Genomic DNA, 13,804 nt, shown 5'->3' with positions numbered 1-13,804 from the left:
AAGAGTGAAGATGGTGCAAAAGCCCTCTGTAATTTTAATTTACAGAAATAAAACAAGTTGAAAATGGTGTCATTTTTTTATTAATGTATTAATGATTCAGCAGTTTTATAACTTCTCAATGAAAATATACTAAGACAAAAGTGACATTTACAAGAAGTGACTTTTTAAGCAAAGATAATGTGGGTCAGTGGTGTGCAGAGGTTCTATGATGCCCGATGGCCTTGTACCGAAGACCTTGGGGAATGGCGGAAAGGGTTCTACTATTTGATTCAACTCTTTGCGTTGGATGCCCAGGGCCCCGGCACCTTTCGCCCCCTCCTTTACACGCAACTGATGTGGGTATAAAAATATAAACAGGGAACTAAATTATAATGAGCTTTGAGGATAGTTTAATGGAGACCATTGTGGATATTTATAGTATAACCCTATAGTTCTAAACTTTGTGGGCACCCTATAAAACTCGAAATATAAGTAAATTTTAACTAATTATTCTTAATCATCTAATAGATTAATTGTGCACGGTGGTTTTAAAAATGCCAAAGATGTCACTAGTTTTTTCAAGGGAAAGAAAACTAATGTAATATTTGGAAAGACAAAAGAGAAAAGTGTATTTTTCAAATACTAACCACATAAGTTTGGCTTCCTTCATAAATTCAGACTTTTCGTGATTGGTTGCACCTTTTCTTAAAGTCTAAAAACAGAACAAAACTATGAAAGATAAAAACATATCATCATGTTCAACAACAAATAACCATAAAATAAGCTTTCTTCTGCATAAGTAATTTGTTAAACACAGAAAGCTATGTTTCATTCATACTGTTTCTATATTAAAACTTTTTTTTTCAGATCTAAATGTTCCTTTCTTAATCTTACACATTGAAACATTATTGTGTAATCCTATACAATTTATTAAATTGAAGAGAGAAAGTAATTGTTTTCAGTAATAGGGCTTTAAAAATTAAAAAATAAATTAGAAACTGAAAAATAACTTCGTTTTTTACCTTAATGGCTACTTTAGTTGGTGGAGAGCTCTCTCCTTCTAGGTCATAAGCTACCCCTTCAAATACTTCTCCAAATGCTCCACTACCTAAAAACTTTGTCAAGACTATCTGTTCACGACAAATCTGAGGTACGGAAGCAAGCTCTTCATCTATGGGAACATCCCTTTAAAAAAAAGAATATATTTCTGTTAAACATTTTTAGTAAGAAATTTAAGTTTTTACAGTATAGCTAAATTACAAAGTTTATCATAGTATGAAGTATTTTAAATTAATATTAGATGTTAAGAAATTAAGGCTTTAAAATAAGAGAAAACCAGTTTATCACTTCTTCCTACACACCTCAGTGTACATAGAATCACACAAGAAATATTAATAATATTCCAACGTTTTGAAAAGATGAACTAACTTTAATCCACATGAAAACAAATGGGTATATTCTCAGAGCCACTAAAACATGTACTGGTTTTTATATGTTTCTCACAAATATCAAACAACAATGGCAGTTAAATTTCTTCTGCCCCAATTATAAATGAGATCAAATAGCCTATTCATTTAAAAAGCATTGATAAGTTAGACAATCTGCCTGGAAAATAATTTTTTTGTTTTTGATAACTTCCATTTATGAAATAAACCTAATAAAACACTGAAAAACAGTTTATTTTATTTTCTTGGTGCTAAAAACTGTTCTTAGTACCAAACTATAGCCTATGGATGTGCTCTTCAAAATATTTTATTGTCATTGTAGACTACAGCAACATCATAATGCTCAGTTCATATAAGCATAGCGAGTGATGATGACATGTTATGTATGGGCAGTTAAAATGTGCTCAAATGGTTTCAAATTGATCCAGGCTTATTAGCGACTTATTTTACAGTTGAGTTGAGTACTAAATGACAATCCCAGGGATTGTGCCAATGATCAGTGGTAGAAGGTAGAAGAGTACTCCTTTACTGATGTTATCAGTGGCCGTCTGTCATACTGATTTCACATCCTTTGTTTTTCCAAGCTACACCACATGGTACTTTGTTTTCTGACAGTTTGGCTCCCTCTGAATGTGGAAGAGGAGGTCAATATCCTGCCAGTTGAGATTTGATGAATGGGCTTCTCTTACATACTTATTAACTTCCATATTTAGCTTTACCTGGCAGATAGATCCAGGTGAGGGTCTTACTATGCAAGTTGCACTGCTTTTTGCCATCCATAAAGGGATCAACCACTCTAAATTTTATGCAATAAACCTTGTGAGTCAGTTGTAAATATTATGTTGGTGGCACTGTTTATTGCTTTTAGCAATCCAGAGAATAGCTTGCTTTATGGCTTTCAGCTTCAACTTTTTACTGCTTGTTGAAAGCTTCAATGCTCCACCAGCATTATATAAAATATTTTTCTGTTTCTCCACAGTATAACAAATGCCCAACCAGTTCTTTCGTTTTTCATGTAGGAAACATTTGTGGTATATGATGACAAGTAACTGTCCACCAGGGATTTTAAATGGGTGCTGAGGCTTCTGCCCAATCTCTATATGTTTTTACTTTTTTTTTTTACAGGTGAGGTAAAGTAATAACATTGATAAGAAGGAAGTACATACAATCCTAATAATAAGCAATAATAATTTCGCTCCAAGTAGTTGATACAGAATTCTTTCTTAAAATCAACACAATTTGACACCCTGAATTTTATGCAATACAGCTTGTGAGCCAATTTCAAATAGTATGTTGGTGGCACTGTCCAGTTTGCAGTATTTATTGTGAGAGAAGTAAACCTGTCCTTTGTTTCTAGAAGACCAGACAAGATCTTCCATGCCTAATAACTTTTTATCTTGCCCCATTCCAGTGTCATACAGATGAGATTAGTCTCCCCAAAACAGAATTTGTTAAATAAACAAATCATAAAGCTGTATTCCCTGAATGAGAGGACTTATATTTCTGTATATAATTGCTGTAACAAAGCACATATATCCTGAAAATTTATAACCTCAAATATTTAAATTTCTATAACAGCATAGGATTCAGATGAAACCTTTTAGGTAAACTATTTTATTAAACAAAAACAGTCTCCTCATATCCACTATTTTTTGTTATAAAAAGTTTTTTTTTGGGTGGGAATACAGGCAATTAGCTCAGTGATTTTTCATGGCTGGCTATTGCCATATGCACCAAGTAAGACTGTAAATTAAGTTTAAACGTGATATCAGTCATGTGTTCTAACTACAATACACAATTACTCAGCTAGTGGAGTCTGTTAGTATTTGTAAAATCACCAGAAATACCTGTCACTGAACAAGCTTAATAATCAATGATAATATGTATTACAAGCCATAGCTAATCAATAGTATTAACACAATGATCCTACCACAAGCTCATACAGTCAATTCTTGAAGTGAAGCTGGGGAATTTATGAAGATTAGTTTACTGCATATAATAAATCTGTACAAATATAGATTATGGAACTTTAATGCAGTAAGAAATACTCAAGACTAGCTTCTGTTCTTGTCACACTATACCCAGCATTTAAGGGCATAACTTTTCATCTACATCTATTCAAAATTAAGAGGACAGTGTTGTGTTGTTTTAATACACTTTTGCCACTATTAAATTGTATATTCTTCAATATTAAAGTTGTGAAACATACATTACAAGCCATCAACTATACTCTGTCAGCATTGCAAAGCAGGTATTTTAGTATGAAGTTAAAGACTTTTAAAAAGCAGACTTGTTAATGGTTGACTGGCTTAAAAACAAACTATGGTTCTCAATTTTTAATGATGTGCTTTACTTGGTAAGAAAACAGAATTAAGATAAAATATTAAATTTTTATACAAAATATTTCTGTTACACATGTAAATGAGTGAAAACTAATTTTATTATTACACTGCCACTTTGCCTCTCTCAACTTAAAGATGAGTTTTGGTTTGTTTTTTGGCTTTACAAAATAACATTTACCACAAGTTTAAAGCATTTTAATACTAGCTTTAAATTGTATTTTAGGAAATATTATATATTTTGACTACTTCTTTCTATTCAATATTACATAATGCATCATGTAAAAATGTCTTATATTGAAAGTAATTTTTACAAATACCCAATAATGCAACTGGTCAAAAAATGTTTTTTTTTTAAATCATGGCACATAAATTATATACATGAAATATATTTTAGAGTGACACAAACAAAGTCTGAGTCATTGAAACAAAAATTTAAGCAGAAGGATACTTATTTTTTCTTATTATAAAGTTATTTTCATAAATTGCCCAAAGTTCATTAATAAAAAGATGTGGGTGGATTACTTCACTTACAAAAAAATAGTAATAATAAGCTTAACTGTATAAATGAGAAATGGTAATAAATAAAGTATATACTATATATGGATGTATAACCAGCACTACAGAGTCGAGGGTAGCTCTTTCTTCCCCCCCAAAAAATGTGGACCTTCTCTTCTACAGAAATATTTAAGTGATTTACATGAAAGTCAAGTGTTTATTAAAAAAAACCAGAAGATAATGGACCTTTTAGGCATTTTAGAATATTGGGGTGGTCATTCAGCCCCTCTTCCCCCAGTTATGCCCTTGCTTTAGTACAGTAAGTGCTTGTAAACTTTTAAAACTAATATATCTCAAAATAGTATGATAGTTAAGATCTTCAAGACGTACAAAAGCACTGGTGCAAAATAGTTACAAAAAAATAAATTAACAGTAGGGAAATTAACATCACTACAACTAGATGTACTTCAACAGGGTCCCTGAAAGTGTTCTGTTTCAAGAGTAAACAAAACCGAAATTAAGAGTAACAAATATATTTATTTATTGTTTTTCAAGTTCATATATCATGCTGTGTTGTAGCCTACAGAGTGCATGATTCTTCTTGTGATTCATGGCATGCACACGTTTTACTAATGTCACAACAGTACAAATTGCAAGATTAAGCATCCCTTATGTGACGTCATTTTAGTGTCTACTGACTGACTTGCAGACAATACACTGCAAGTGGTTAAAACAGATAACCCACCCAAACAGCCTATCAGTCCCCTTTTGGTGAGATAACATTTGTATCTCAGGCTTACTAAACGAAAACAATGAGTTCTCTAATGTTGAAAGGAAGCTGAGGACTTACTCCAAAGCATACAGAGCATTATTTTGGTGAACAAAGCTTCCAGGATGAGGAAACTCTTGAAGAGTTGAAAGTTGCAGATCACGGTTCTGAAAGTCTGTACTTGCTTCCTGTAGAATCTTCTTTTCTTGTTCTCGACAATGATGGACTAGACATTGAAGAAACCACAAACACACAAAAACTAATTAATGATTTTATAGAGTATATTGTAAAAGACTGTTGATTTTATAAAATACATGATGGTAAACTACAAAATAGCTAATGTACACATCTAATGAATAATGAAAAACAGGTACAAATTCTTTTATCAGCCTCATTTTGAGCTAATTCTTTGTTTTTGAATTTCACACAAAGCTACACAAGTGTTATCTGCACTAGCCATCCCTAATTTTGAAGTGATAGATTAGAAGGAAAGCAGCTAGTCAACACCATCCACTTCCAACTCTTGGGCTACACTTTATCAGCAAACATAATGTCCTCAATGGCTGAAAGAGTGAATATGTTCAGGGATGGGATTCAAACCTGAGACCTTCCAATTGTGAGTTGAGTGCCTTAACCAGCAGGCCATGTCAGGCCTTTTGAGCTAATAACTGGAAACTTGATAAAGCTTACAAGAAAATAAAAATAGCAATAAAAAAGGATTATTAGATTCAAATAATTTCTTCATGAATTCTTCCAAACGAAATCTCCCAGTTCTCTGTTGAGAATCAATCTCAAATCAGTGATGTGTTTGAATGATGTATCTGTTTTATTGATATTCAGTAATACTTTCTTCTTTTTTTTTCTTTTTCCTGTTTCCTATAATAATATTTCCAAAGTATTAAAATTTTGAAATCTTATATAGGTAGTTTTAATTTGGTGAAACAAGTAAACCTCAGAGAATCTTGTATTTTGATACTTCAGCAATATCTTGTAATATGTCATCTTGTATTTTATCATGCATGGCTTCACCAGCCTTAGTCATTAGATGTGACTTTCAAATTTCTTATGCATATCATTTTAACTTATAGGTTATTCATCATATCCTCACAATAAAAAGAAAGAGAGAGAGAGAGAAACATGTATAGTACCAGGTTGTTTGTGTAGCTACAATAACTTTGAAGGAGCTTGTAATTAAAACATAAAATACGATACAAAATGAAACAAACCTGAATCTAATTCAAAGTTGGCACCTCAAACAAAAGCTAAAGTGAATGGCTGGATCAAATAGCCTTGTTAAAAACATGGTTAAAAATATAATGTATTCAATCTTATAGTTGGAAACACAACCTGGATCTGCTAGAAACTTGTACTTGAAATAATTAACCACCTGACTTGAGTTAACTTTGTGGTATAACACAACTATATAAGTAGTATTTGTTCTTCATTTAAAACTTGATTGATAAGCTTTTAACCCTTCTCTAGAACCCTCATCAGGTAATATAAAAATACATGTTTAAAATATTATTACATAACCTGTCATGGTCGTTGATTGGAGATAAAATGTCAATAAACATGAGTAGCATACTAATTCCAGAATATTTTAGGCAGAAACATTACAAGCGAAGACATACACACACACACACACACATATAAACCCAAGAGAGATATGACAATGAATCAAACAGAAAAGGCTAAAACTTGACATTATGTTTTCTATATTAAAACAATAATCATTTTACATGTGTTAATTATAGATTCTGTTTATCTTTCACTGTATTTATCTTAGAATTACTTCATCCAGACTTGAAGAATTAAAGAGACTTTTTACAGAAAACATAAACTGTTGGAAGTGATCACAGAGAACATACTAAAATACCTGGAAGAAAAACTTATAGGAAACTACAAACTATGAAATAAACAAGAGAAACATTGTAACACTTGAAGGAAGTCATCATAGATAATAATATAAAAAATTAGATTAATAAAATACTGTTAAATGATGAAACAATCACATAAGAGAAATTACAAACACAAATTTGGGTTACTGTAAAGATAAAAAAAAAATACAAACAAGTTTTAATGCTCCAAGAAGAGTTCTGTAAGTACCAAACATTTCAAGTGCTATTAAAGTAATCTACCATGATTAACAATGCACTATTACTTTTTTAAGAAAATTAATTCAACGTAAAATCAAATATCATTCAAACTAAAAAGATATGTTTCAGATTATATCATCTTTTCGGTTTCTAGAGCTGAAAGGTTGATCCAGTTTCTACCGTTACCTGTTTTTTTACAGAATCTAGGACAAAATAACATTCTAGTGTATGTTATCTTTTCTGTTTCTAAGACTGAAACATTATAATGTTAGATGCATTTAGAATTTAAGGCCATGCGGTATTTCAGAGTTTGAGGGCACATATTATGTTCTTTTTAAGGTTGTAAAATGCTTTTGTAGAATTTATGACTGTAAAGCTGAATGATTATTCCAGTTTCTAAAACAATGAAGAATTTCTAGTTAACAAGATTAGTTCCCGTTTTCAACGTCTTGGTTTTATATTATAAGTCATATATATATTTATAGAATAAAAATACAGTTTGCAACAAAGCAAAACTTACCCATGTAAACAGCTACTACCAGAAAAATAACAATCAGAAATACAACTGATAAGGTACTGGCAAGAACAGTTGTTATATGATGACTGCCTGAATCAACAAGACCTACATGGTGATTAAAAAACAATAATAAACATAATCACTCTAGCTATAACTCACATACACAGTCTACAAGTTATGTTAATAATCTGTATTCTAAATATTAAACGAAGATGTTCCAGTTGGAATCTTTATTAGCTTCTCAAGTCGCATGCTTTAGTCTAGCTGTAATTCAATACACAGTATACAATGTAAGTCATGCTACAACCTTGTATTTTAGAAATTAAAAGAAGATGTTCCAGTTGGAAAGTATCTTAACTTCTCAAGTGATGTACTTTAGTTTGTAACTTCCATACACAACCTACAATAACCTGCATTCTAGAAATGAAAGAAGCATTTAAAGGCCTAAAAAATGCATCTTAATCAACTTTTTAAGCCATTTGGTTTAGTTTGTGACTTCCATACACAACCTACACTATAAGTCTTGTCAATAATCTGCATTCTAGACACTAAAGGAATATGTACTGGTCTAAAAAAAGTGCATCCTAATCAACTTTAAAAGTAACTTAACTGAGTCTGTGATTAAAATACACAAGCTACAATAACATATACTCTACAAACTAAAAAATATGTACTGCAAGTTATCATATTTACTCTGAAATATTTTAGATTTTGTAATATGTGATATCTTTAAAGGTTATAGTTTGTTGTCGAGTTTTCTGTAGATTTCATGTTACACTTCAGAAATTTTAAAAAACATTAAATTGCTTGAATCTTTTGTAAGCTAGTTTGAATGAAAATATACAGGCTAAATTGACACAGTAATAACCAATGTACATCATTAATTTCTGTAATGATGATTTCTTAGTACAATTACTTTCAAAAATAATTTATGATCGAGCCTTTGAAATGAAATTTTCAACGAGTATGAGGATACAGACAGTTACACAGGTTTATTTCATTCATATCATTATGACCTATATTTATATAGACTTTTAAAACTATGAAGGATAGATGCTAGTAACTTATTCTTCTGGGTTACTGATGAGGGGTATACCTCAGTGACAAGTGGTGAATTGAATGATTAATTGGGTTTCATATTTATTTCTATCATATGCTGTTGTTTTTCTGAAAGAGATTCCACTGTGCTATATATTTTATGATTTCTGATCTGAAACTCACTAGAAAAATTCCATTTAAGAATCACAAAAAATAAACAATTTAAAAAAATCATCAGCTAACAAAGTTTAATACATTAAAATTTCAGTTATCCAAAAACAATTACCTTCTGGAGCAGGTAAATCAAACTGTTCACTCTCACGACTAAAGTTCCCATATCCTAGATCATTCATTGCTCGAACCCTAAAGTAATAACTCATTCCTGCAGGCAAGTCTTGAATGATCCAATGGATTGTGGAGTTATAGTAGACTGTCTGCCATTTAGTATCCTCTGTCAGGTTATTAATGACTGACCTATAAGAAGAACTACTGATCTTCCTATAATGTAATAAGTTTTCTTTACATTGATAAAAATGTATACATTTTGCAAAAAAAAATAAGGCAAATATTTTTTATTTGAGGAAATAAAAATGTCTTTATAAATAAATATCATAAAACAAAGCAAACTAAAAATCATTTAATATATTTTACACTGCAAACAATAAATCGATCATTTTTGGTCAACCAAAATGCTTTTGTAGTATTGTAAGAAAAAAGGTTTTGAAACCTCTAGCAACGTAGATATGGTATTTCACTATTCTTGAGCTATAATACAAACAGTAAAATATGTAGTATATAAATATTACTGAATGTATTAATTTTTCAAAGCTAGAATATATATACAGGTTATACAATGCAAACAAAAGTACCCGTCCCCAGTCACAGGAAGTTAATCTATCAATTTAAATGATTTCATGGACTTTAAAAAGGTTAATTGAGTTAGACTCTTGGTTTCACTCAGAGCTAAAGTCCTGAGCTACTTATACTACCCACTGTGAAAAGTAATTGTTGAGCATTTCAGTCATGCTAAAAGCCTCTCAACAATAACATACAGTAAATCTACATTTTTATTTTTAAGTTACATCACATTTTGAAATGTGAATGATAGTGTGATTAATTCCTAACAATTCAGTGTAGAATACCCTGCTTGCAAAATAAAATTTGGTATCAACATTATTTATGCCTGTTCCCTTGTCATTTTAAAAGTGAATGTTGAGCTTTGTCTGCACGTGTAGCTTTTAAACCGAGAGACAGACGAACTCTCAGACAGACACCACGGTTTCCAATATATATAAGATCACTTTCATTAGAGTTGGCTTCTCTGGTAAAAAAAACTTGATGATTTATCAAATGGAAGTTTAGAGGAAGCTACAGGGAGGAATTTGTAAAGTTATTAACTGTTTAACCAAAAATATCACAGAAAATTATATAGATTTTAGTCAAACAATTGGTCTTCAATGATCATAGCATCAAAGTTAATATTTACTTTCAAGATTATTTAACTTTTTTGTGTTAGTAAGCCAGTTCTTTCTCACCTGTACTGCAACTCATACATAAGGAATGTTCCTCCATTACTAGATACCTCACTCCAGGAAACTTGGTATGCTTCCCATCCAATTTTTTTCACATACGGAGGGTCAGGAACATCAGGTCTATCAGCAAGAGTTTCATACTGAAACTCAGGCATCTCCAACCAAACAAAGGTGTGATTGATTTTGTTTCTATATACTAACTCAAGTTTGAAGTTATATTTTGTTTTTGGAAAAAGTTTCTCCAATGTGTAGTTGTATGTTGCACCAGCTTCTGTATCATCCAGTTTCAGTGTGTGCCACATATTGCCTCGTTCCTGACAAAAAAGAATGCAGATGATACACTTTTTTAAAGATTAATAAACAGTTCAATCAAATTTATAGTAGAAATGCAAAAAATCTAATTTGCACAAAACCAGTCATGGTTTATTTAGCTTTATAAAAGTAATGATAAACCAGTTTCTTAAAAAAATAACCTATTGATCAATAGTGATTAAATGTTTTAAAGATTTTTATGACAAATTTTCTAAGACAGATAATGTAATACATAACATGTTATGCTTCAGTCACCTCAATATATTTCAATCTATGCTGGACTACACTGCTATCAACAGAAGAAATCCACTGAACAGTCAGAGACCTTGATTTGATATCCACAAGTGTCAGGTTATTAGGAAAAGACAAGGTGGTCACTTTAACAGGTATGCTATCACTATGAAAGGCTTCAGTAGAAGAATAAGCTCGAACCTACCAACAAATGATATTATAAATTACAGAATACATAACTGTCAAACACTAGATTAAAAATTCAACAAATTAAATTTTAAAAGATAATTCATTCCAAGAAATATAAAATTCTAGAAATAATAATTTATATGCTGTAACAAGAAATCATGTGTGTGATAATAAGACAGTTATAAAATTGGAACAAGCTGTATTATATGTAAACAAACAAGTCAAGAATATTTTGATTAGCATTAAAAGAATGAAAAACAAAAAATATATTTAGTTTTAATGATTATCCTTATATGAGCTGACTGTAAAATACTTAAATATTAACTAATAGCTCACATTAATGACAACTACAGCTAGTAGATAAATTAGAAAACAGTTAAAAAACCAATAATATATATATTCTATGAAATCTTGATGTTTAATAACTAATATTTTTTTATAAAAACTTTCATGCATATTGGTAATATTCAAGATGGGTTAATCCTTGTTACCATTTTAAATTTGTTTTTTAAATATCAATTTATTCACCATGTAATCTTAATTTAGGAATCACACTTTACACTTTCATAAAATATCTCTAACAAAGAATCTACCACATCTCTGTTATTCACTTTTTCCAACTATATAGATACTTACTACAATTTTGTATGTGGTAGCTGGTTTCACAGAAGTCAGATTTGTAAAATATTCATGCTCCAAGGTAGCAGAGTGCTGGTGAGTTAGGTCTAATGGACCAAAATGTTGGTCAACTACTTTCTGTTTTCGCACTTCATACCAAACAGAGGGACCATTAAGCTGAACTGGCTGTGACCAAGTTACTTGAATATTTGTTGGGGTTACAGCCTCCGCTGTCACATTGACAGGAGCTGTAGGTGCTACAATAGCAAAATATCAAATTCAGTTTAAGTTATGGCTATACCATTATTATGACAAAAGCAACCACAATAAAACTTGAAGTTACATCTTTACTGTTATAATGACAGAGATTGGTGACACATTTATAAAACATCAACTTCAGATGAAGTTACACCACACTGTTACATTTACATGAGTAATTTGCACTACAAAAACATAATTTTCAACTGAAATCACAGCTGTGTCATTACATTAGCATAAGCAGTTGGTACTACTAAAACAATAAAACATCAATTTCAATTACATTTACAGCTATACTGTTACATTAACAGATGCAGTGGATGCTACTACAACAACCCAACATAAAATTTCAATTGTGGCCCTGTACCACCAGCATGAAATGATCCAAAGCCTAACGAACAGCTAGGAGTTCTAAAAGGTTGATGTGTAGAGAAGATTTGACCATTGATCGGCTATATCCTGACAGTCCAAGTACCCTCTCCATCCTGTAAGAGAAGCATCTATAAAGTGGTGCAAATCAAGACAGGAAGGAGGCAGGGGAACATCTATCGTGTTGTCCCTGTTGAACCACCAGACGAAGTTGATTTGTAGGGGATGGAGAGAGATGGCGGAGTCCAAGGGATCCCAAATGAGATTCCATTGATTGTGCAGCACCCACTGAAGGCAACATATGTGTGCGGGATCCCAAGGGATGAGGGATTCTATGGAAGCCCAAGTGCCGATAAGAGAGAGAACCTCAAGAAAAGGAGAAGACTAGGCTTTGGAAACCAAGAGCTCCATCACTCTCAAATAAAAGAAGAGGAGCAAAGTATGCAATTACAATGTTACAGGAACAAACAAAAACAATCAATAAGAGAAGGTGTAGCAAGCTATGTGATTATGCGTAACACAAAAAGTGCAAGCACTTTGATGACTTATTAGATTAAAATATGGAAAACTGCACAGTATCTTAATACGTGCTATTTTTGATACTATTTACTATTGCAGTTCTAGAGATTTACACACAAAAAATAAACTAACCTCCTTCTGTTGTTTGATAGACTACAGCAGATGCAGAGATTAATGGAGCTCTGGAGTAATGATTACTGACAGCCACTCGAATAGAATAATTTGTGAATGGATTCAATGGACTAAGCACCACAGATCTGTTGTATGATTCCTGCAAAGATATGTTTTCAGTCATATTTACCTAAAATAATTATCAGTTTGTAATATATATATATATATATATATATATAACAAGAGGTAAAGACACCAGTAATCTATATGACATAAAAGCTACAACAGAATAATTCATGGTTAAAGTATTAAAGTAAAAGTAAAAATAAAGCTGTTGAACTTAAACAATCTATAAGACAAAACAGTTGAAAATAATACCAAATAATCGTGTGACATGATTAAAAAAATCCTTATATTAACATGTTGCATGTGGATTTAAAGTATAACATTGAATATGTTTGTCAGTAAGGCAGAGAGCAAGCAAATTATAAAAAATATAAAACTAATCAGAGATTGAGTATTATTACATATTATTTATTGGCATATAATACTACAGTCAACACAGGAAATGTGAGAACTAAACTTTATGCTTTCAGCCTTCCTGAAAGAATGCACAGAAAGAAAGTATTAACAAATAGCTGTAAAAAAAAAAGAGTAATTTAAACATATTATTATGTACAAGTGCATGAGAGTGACTTGCTCACAGCTGGTGAAGAATATTTACTTTTTGAACTGTAACACTTGAACTCTCAAACTTAAAAAATAATGGTTGCAAAGGCCTTTTCAGAAGATGTGTATTGAAATGTATCATTAAGGATTATCTGTAAAACAATAACTAAAAAGTAATTATACATTCCACATTATTGTTAGCAAAACATATGGTTTTCTATGAAGTTTGTGTTCCTGTTAGTGATTTATATATTTATTATATATATATATATATATTACACACACACACACTACACACCACACCACGGAACACAA

The 13,804-nt window shown here is 31.2% G+C and overlaps 1 protein-coding gene across 1 annotated transcript in view; it reads right to left on the bottom strand.

The window, feature by feature from the left end:
• LOC106472926 (proto-oncogene tyrosine-protein kinase ROS-like) overlaps positions 1-13,804 on the bottom strand; it is a 54,814-nt gene that overhangs the window by 19,582 nt on the left and 21,428 nt on the right. Inside the window, exons 10-18 of the mRNA XM_022401463.1 lie at positions 12,842-12,980; positions 11,582-11,820; positions 10,781-10,957; positions 10,217-10,527; positions 8,968-9,155; positions 7,647-7,748; positions 5,112-5,256; positions 1,002-1,164; positions 627-691 (exon numbers count right to left, since the gene is read on the bottom strand). Coding sequence (XP_022257171.1) covers positions 627-691; positions 1,002-1,164; positions 5,112-5,256; positions 7,647-7,748; positions 8,968-9,155; positions 10,217-10,527; positions 10,781-10,957; positions 11,582-11,820; positions 12,842-12,980 — 1,529 coding nt within the window. The remainder of the gene's footprint in view (positions 1-626; positions 692-1,001; positions 1,165-5,111; positions 5,257-7,646; positions 7,749-8,967; positions 9,156-10,216; positions 10,528-10,780; positions 10,958-11,581; positions 11,821-12,841; positions 12,981-13,804) is intronic.

The sequence above is a fragment of the Limulus polyphemus genome, unplaced genomic scaffold (genome assembly GCF_000517525.1).
Source record: "Limulus polyphemus unplaced genomic scaffold, Limulus_polyphemus-2.1.2 Scaffold5739, whole genome shotgun sequence".
NCBI classification, from domain to species: Eukaryota; Metazoa; Arthropoda; class Merostomata; order Xiphosura; family Limulidae; genus Limulus; species Limulus polyphemus.
Note: the sequence above shows the minus strand (reverse complement) of the source record. Positions and strands in the feature narration are given on the sequence as shown.